The 7,681-nt window shown below is 42.5% G+C and overlaps 1 protein-coding gene and 1 pseudogene across 1 annotated transcript in view; one reads left to right on the plus strand and one right to left on the minus strand.

Annotated features, from left to right (window-relative positions):
* Positions 1–2,815, minus strand: part of LOC109465535 — a 9,289-nt pseudogene extending 6,474 nt beyond the window's left edge.
* Positions 2,816–3,968: 1,153 nt separating this feature from the next.
* Positions 3,969–7,681, plus strand: part of LOC109465556 (protein SSUH2 homolog) — an 18,079-nt gene continuing 14,366 nt past the window's right edge. The window contains exon 1 of the mRNA XM_019762915.1: positions 3,969–4,207. Coding sequence (XP_019618474.1) covers positions 4,131–4,207 — 77 coding nt within the window. The 5' untranslated portion in view covers positions 3,969–4,130. The remainder of the gene's footprint in view (positions 4,208–7,681) is intronic.

Below are 7,681 nucleotides of genomic sequence, written 5' to 3' on the forward strand. Positions count from 1 at the left end.
AAAAAAAAAAAAAAGGTTCTGGTTCTGCATCAACTGAAAAATTCTCATATTTTGCCCCCAACAGTTGAGGAAGGTCCTTTTCTTCCTAGTTCCTACAGTTTTTCCATCTATCAATGCAGTGGTTTGATTAAAACTTCAAAATTTGTTGTTTGAATATTAGCCCAGCCATTTGTATTGACTTCATGGCTCCTATGGTGACATTTGGGGCTATAATAGGATGCTTTGACCTTTTTTCTTTCACCCTGTTGCTTCATATTTTTTATGAAGAAATCGAGGAACCAACAAATTAAATTGGTGTGGCCTTATACATGTATTAAATTTGGCCATATAAACATATGGTTGAATCATCATGGTTGAATACACTGTAACAAGTCCTCATGAAAGAACTTTCTCACATTTCAATCGCAAAAATTCTTCTGCACCAGAGAGCCAAAAGGGCCCGACTCAGAAATATAGAAAGAAAACTGGGGGTTGACCAGCTCAAACACTGACAACAGCTGACAACAGTGAACAAACCCCTAGCTTTTGATCTAATTTTCCATGACGTACCCATCCAATCCGGGTAGATCATCACTCAGGACTTGCCAATAAAAAAAATACCAATAAACAAAACTTGACCAAAGTCAGAAAGCTTAGACCTACCTGCTCCTTCTAGTCTAAAAGGCTCCAAACTGGATCAAAATTTTCAATCGAAAAAGTATTTTCAAAGATATCAACTAGGGACCTGGGACGGTAAACTAGTGTTCTGTATAGATAGATCAGGTCATGTTGATTTGTTTACATGGCTGACATCTGCACGCACATGAATTTTTTGTCTGTTTCCAAAAAAAAGGTTTTCAACCATACTGTAAATCATACGCCGTAAATTTCAGAACAAATGTTTGAAAACGATAACAATGATAGATATGATATAGACTGGACACTTTCTGTCACACCTTCTGTACAGCAAAGATTGGATACCTATGTGTGCTGTCCTTGGTGCTGAACACCTTCTGTACAGCAAAGATTGGATATCTATGTGTGCTGTCCTTGGTGCTGAACACCTTCTGAATAGCAAAGATTGGATATCTATGTGTGCTGTCCTTGGTGCTGAACATCTTCTGTACAGTAAAGATTGTATATCTATGTGTGCTGTCCTTGGTGCTGTACAGCAAAGATTGGATATCTATGTGTGCTGTCCTTGGTGCTGTACAGCAAAGATTGGATACCTATGTGTGCTGTCCTTGTTGCTGTACATCTTCTGTACAGCAAAGATTGGATACCTATGTGTGCTGTCCTTGTTGCTGTACACCTTCTGTACAGCAAAGATTGGATACCTATGTGTGCTGTCCTTGTTGCTGTACACCTTCTGTACAGCAAAGATTGGATACCTATGTGTGCTGTCCTTGGTGCTGAACACCTTCCTAGATAAAAGTTTGCTTATGTTCAGCCTTGCTACAGCTCTGTCCATGTAGTCCTGGATCCAATGTGGTCTGTTCTTTAGGTGTGAGAAAGTAATGTATAATGTTATTAGGGGCATCATTTTAACAAACCTGTGAAAAACTGTCCAGGTCTCGCCACTTGGTTAGTCACGCCCACGGCTACCCAGTTCCGCCGGAACACTGTTCTCATCTCCAGGTCATGCAGGCGTTCATCTGTGTACCTGCAACACCATTCCTCTTAAAGCTGCATTATGTAACATTAGGTCTATACAAAATGTAGATTTTCTCGTTATTGCTACCTAAGTTGAATCAACCCTACTCCATTGCAAACAACTGCCATTCAGGAAGTGTAGGTACCAGAATATGATACCTCACTAGTGTGTTTAAAAGTTTGTGTCAGCCATATATGTTTACATTCTGATATTTTTGTTGGTGGCACCACGAATTGAGTGCACCTTGTGTGGTTTGTTTTAGCACCAACCATAAATGTCCGATATGTGACATAATTGCACAAATATGTTGAAAAGTGGAAGTAAATTACAATCATGCGCATATAAAAGAAAATATTTCAATTTTTGGTGCAAATGTTACACAATGTCCCTTTAAGATATCCAATGCAGTTTCAGCAAATCAAAATATATTCTGAGGAAGAAATCTGTCCGATAGTGACATTTGCTGTCATTTCTTAGCACATTTTCGTCATCATTACATACTTCAAGTGTTTGAAATTGCCTTTATTTTCTCGGGTACTGCCCCTAAACACTAAGTTAGAAGCTAGAAACAACCTATGCAATAGCAAAAAAAGTTATCATATTCCGTAAACACAGCATTTTTGGCTCACAGATATCAGTATGCTATGGGATAGGATTGATCCATCTTTCTGTATGAAAAGAATGACTCTGCAAATCCAATTTTTGCCGCCTTGAAATTGGATGTACCTTCAGTTTCTAGTCCTTGTTCAAAACTGCCACCTAGCGGTAAAGCGTACGGGTGCAGCACACAAGTAACGGTACCCGCCATCTTGATCAATAGTGACTTGGTATTTGTAAACCAGATGATCGTAACACCCTCACTCATACTTGAAACCTTGCGATATCGGAGCGAGCTGCCGATGCTACTGGCATTGATCAACCTTCGATCATGAACACAGGGAAGATTTCAAAGTTCAGGCAACAGTTGCATCTTGCATGTTGCTTACGTACCAGCTAGCAGGAGGCGTGGTGGCTTCGTCAATAGGAGGTTTCCAAACAGAACTTGTGCACCTCTGCGGTCACAGAGGAACTGGTGGTGGATAAAGGCTTGGTGAACACCTGAAGGATGGAAGTCAAGGTTGGATCCTTCACAAAAACACAGCCGACTTTGTACAACCCCCTCATGATGGTACGATCACTGTTCCGTGTGTAAACAGACCCTTGGCCTTGGTTGACCTACATTCGTGCACGGGCACATCCAGATAAGTTATCTGTTTCGTACCAATTTAGTACCAATCGTTGACAAACTGTGGTGTATCGGAACAGTGTTGAGTTGCGTGCATTTGGAGAGGCAACTGTTTCGCAACTGACTTGGGTGAAATAGAAGAAACGCCATAGTTTGTAAAGTGCAAAGAGTTATTTTTGAAATCCTTTTTTTTTTTCTTGTCCTTGTTATTAAACGTCTATATCGCTAGACATGGTCTCTCGTGGTCCTGGTTTGCGCTTGGTTCAGTTCAGAGTCCATTGTCTCTCTAGGTATTTAACACTTGCTGAAATCCTACACCCATATCTAGAGGTCAAATGTATAACCTTGCTAAGGTAAAACTGACCAGGTGCCTTACCAAGCTACCATCTGCCGATGAGATTATTTTCAAAACGCCCTTGTGCTGTAATTCTGGTGTCTGCCGCTTGGAGACGCCGTGGACCAACTGCTCTATTATTTGGTCAATTTCTACACTAAGAGGCTATCGGACTGTTACCTAGGTTCCTGTCAAGGTTCTTGTAGTAGGGGAGTAGCTATCCCAAACTCTTTGTTGTCTTACATGTAACGTTACATGGCATACATATCTGTACATCGAAAACCTCTGTCGTCTGTTTTCACTTTTTTGCTTCTCCCGCTGTGTCTCCTACTCACAGAGAGCTTTATATTGACACAACGAAAATATAGCGACTATAACACTACAGACAGACACGTGAGTACAATAGAGTTGACCTGCGGTACGTATGTTTACGGATTTGTAAAGGAAGCGTAAAGATATTAAATATGTTTACGTCGTATTTAAGAGCACTGAAAGGTGACGGAAAGGCGGAATTTGCCTTTCAGCAGCCTTTACGAAGTCGTAAAGTCTACTGAATCTTTAATACTTCTTTACATAGTGCGGAAAGTTTGCTTAAATGTCTGTTTTCGTGCTATGTACAAGACTATTGATGAATCAACTTATACTACTTGTCCTAAGGTCTAAACATTCTTTTACGCGGTGAGACCTAAAACCACCTGTTGAAAGGTAACGCCGCGCCTGTCAACCCGGGAGAAAGAGAGGTCAAATGCCGCATATTTCAACTCTCCAGGCGGCGTGACGTAGTCAGTACTTCCTTTATAGTATAAGCAACCCGTAGTAGGTACGCTGCCGTGCACTCTGGTCTACATTCCGACCACGTCCCTCCTTCCGAAACCATTTTAGCGTGTAGTGGAGTAAGAAGGCGTGGTGATCCCAGACTCCAGGACTACCGTACAGACATGGCAGACCCGCGGATGGTCGGTGTACAAGTCCAGGGGCAGCCTCAGCAGCAGTACGGTGGATATCCACAGCCCAGGTAACCGAAACTTTAAGGGGGAGGGGGGCTGGACTGGCTAGGGTCAGGCCATACCAGGGCTGACGGTGCTAAATGCTGGAGTGACATGCTAACATCGACTGTCTGACATACCGTGATATCCACAGATCATCAGGCAGCTAACGTTACTATACTAGTACCGAAACTCTCCAAGCAGATGTTTTAGGCTTCGACTTATCTTTGGCGTGTTTTCAGCGGGCCCTTTTTTTGTTCCGGTATCTTGTTTATACGCCAGCCTAACCAGGCCTGAGCCTAACGGTGGTTAAATTAAAGTAACTGTCTAGCAAATGGATACTGTCTTTGCAGATCTAGACCCCAAATTATGATCCGATTGGAGAATATACTTTTATATAGTCTCACATTTGGTATCGTGTGTACTGACGAACAAGGCATACATGCACGGTGGTGTGTATCTATCGCAATGTTTGGTAAACATATTTCGAGTGGCAACTGTATACGTTCACGGTTGTGGTTCCGTATTTAACAGGCCTTTTACGAAACCACTAGGACAGAGTGGCGTTTTTCTTGATTGCTAGCTATTAGTATTCTAGTATGCATCTTCGTCATACAAGGAAGTTATATAGAAAGCACCAATGATGTTCTCACGGTGTGGCATGAGTCAGCTAGCTACATGTACGCTGTGTTTTGGTGACACTGGCATGCGATCTTATGACAATCTCATTCCGCGCTATTTGGGAACTTTGCGATTCAACTGGCGAATAGAATACAACCAACGTATGCATCGGGTAAGTGAACTAGTACAGACGAATCAATGTACAAGAAAGAACACCAATACTAGTATTTACATCCAGCTGAGATCCTGCGTATATACCATACGTCAAAGTCAAACCTACTCAGGTACCATGTCGCATATTGGGAAATAAAACTACCAGTCAACCAACATGTAGCCTGGTATCCAGTCTGATCGTGGTCGGGGTCGCAAGAGCTCTGTCCCACCCGCTTCACATAGGTTTCCCGGTGTGTATTTCACGAGAAATTGATTAGCCCTCCACGAAAACCAAATCCCCAAGCATACTGTCTCTTGACTCCTACCGGGACGGCCTGTTGCACTGGGCGGGGGAAGATATTAGAGCCCTCGAAGACAGAACCTGACTGAACACCCCAACTTAATCACGTAAGACTGGATACCAGGCTACCAACATGAGGTGCTGTTATACCAGTTCCGTGCGAACAGTTTCATGCCAGACATTACAAAAACGTAATGGTAACGCAAAGTTGACAACAGTTAACTTCCTTACACGAAACAAATGTTTGGCACTGTCGGAAACTAATCGCTAAGTTTCCGTTGAATTGAGCTGAAGCTCTGAGCCTATATCTATTTCATATGAAAGAGGCATTGGCTCCCTTTTTATTATGCCGCTTATGCGACGGTCAGCAACATTTTCAAGTATTGTCTGTACGTGTGTACACGTGTCGTCTGCGCTGTAACAACAGGATCATATTGTTTGTTGTTCTACTTGGAGGATTAGGCCACAGCAGCTGCAGGTAAATTTTATGGATGACATCCTCAGCAGACTCCAAATCTAATGCGAGCGGGCGAAAAAAAAAAGAGGTTTTGACTCAATCATTGTACAAATGGTTTTGATTCAATTAATGGGAACATCATATATACAAAGCCAACATAAGTAAGAAACAGAACATTAAATCAGAGCCTTTTCTTGTCTCCTCTCTTCAAAGTTATCTGCCATCCACCTCCCGGCATCTTTGCCATTTTCAGCATGGCGACCACTGTCAGAAGGCAACAAAATTTCTTGTTTTTTTTTCTCCAAAATCAGGCGAAACCTACTGCGCGCGCTGATGTCATCCATAAAAATTACTTACGGTGGCCTAATAGCGTGACAAATAACGTTATGGCAGCAGAAATACTGACTCTCAGAATATGCGTTTTAGGACAGCTATGCTATTATCATGTTATTCTAGACAGTTTTGAAAATTTATACGTAGAAGGCTTTGGTGAACATTGAATTTATTAGCGTTGTTTTTAACATTTCATGGCCACAGGTGGTCAACTCCATCGCAAATATTTGCAAGGATTCAGTTAATAAGTAACCGGCAGTACATGTACCTAATAAATAAACTGCCTATTGCCAGGATAGAGTGCATATCTCATAGCGCTCTACAACGATGTATTTTTATATACTGATTATACTCAAATACTTAATATGAATTTTAGATTATAGTGAAACATTTTTCATCTTAGAATATCGAAGTATGGGTCCCTATTAATATTAAATGTCAACAACATGCAAATTGCTTGAGATAGAACACGTATGTTTCCCCCGTCCTTTTTGAACAATATATCAAAGAATGTTTAGAAGAAAGTAGTATAAGTTGATTCATCTATTCGTACGTAGGTCAATTCTTTTGTACGCACATGTCTGTCTGTATCTTTAGTTATACTCATATTTATAGACCTTACGAAAGTTGCTGTACTTTCGCCAAGTTGTGTCAATAAAGTTCTTCATATTTTCCTGGCCTTTTTGATCAGCATAACGCTTATATTTTCGCGGCCTTTTTTATCAGCGTGAACAACAGGAAGGGACGGGCATGTACTGTACATAAATGCTGGCGGGTTGGTCCGGTTATCAAGATGTAAACTTCCTCCACCCCCGCTAACCTGTCACATGCTGTAAACTGGAGCTCAACCCCTCAAACCCACGTGGAGCAGAGTAGTTCATATAGCGGCTAAGACTTGCGCAATATCCTGAAATACTTCTCACCACGCCCCCCGGCGTTGGCCTCTTGGGCCCCCTAGATTTGCTAGTCTCTACCAGACTAACTACGTTATATAGGAGAATATTTGCCAGGGGAGTTTGGCCGCCTTGTAGGGTAGGTTTGACTGGCCGCGCAGTTAGAAAGAAACTACCTCCCCGCGGACGGACTCCCTTGGCCAATTTTACTCTCTTATTTGCCGAATTCTACGATCCGTATTCCCGTAAAAAGGCCTGCTTCAAACCCACGTGGAGCAGAGTTGGTCGATTGTGACTTGCGCAATATCCTGTAATACTTCTCACCACGCCCCCCGGCGTTGGCCTCCTGGGCCCTCTAGATCCACGGCACACCACAGGGCTTGTGTAGCCAATGAGCTTTAGCCTCATAGGATCAGAATAAGCTCCTTGGTGTAGTTACAGGTTCGCGACAGCGGAACCTGTTTTACGTTACCTCGATTTTATGGGCGCCGCCATTTTGTTTCCCGTCATGCAATGGGGCAGGCCAAAGTTGAGTGAAGTGCATTGTGGGACCTGTCACCGGGCCACGGTGTAAGGACGACGCCTAGCGGTATGTTTGGAAAGAGCAGTAACTGAAAGCCTACCTGGTTGTGTGCTCATTTTGGCAGGAGTGTATAGAGGCGATGGCTTTGGCGTAATATACGCTGATTGTGTTTAGCACTTGCAATTGAAGTTCAATGTAATTTTCTTAGCATGACGGGAAGGG

Source organism: Branchiostoma belcheri, unplaced genomic scaffold (genome assembly GCF_001625305.1).
Source record: "Branchiostoma belcheri isolate BF01 breed outbred unplaced genomic scaffold, Haploidv18h27 scaffold152, whole genome shotgun sequence".
NCBI lineage: Eukaryota > Metazoa > Chordata > Leptocardii > Amphioxiformes > Branchiostomatidae > Branchiostoma > Branchiostoma belcheri.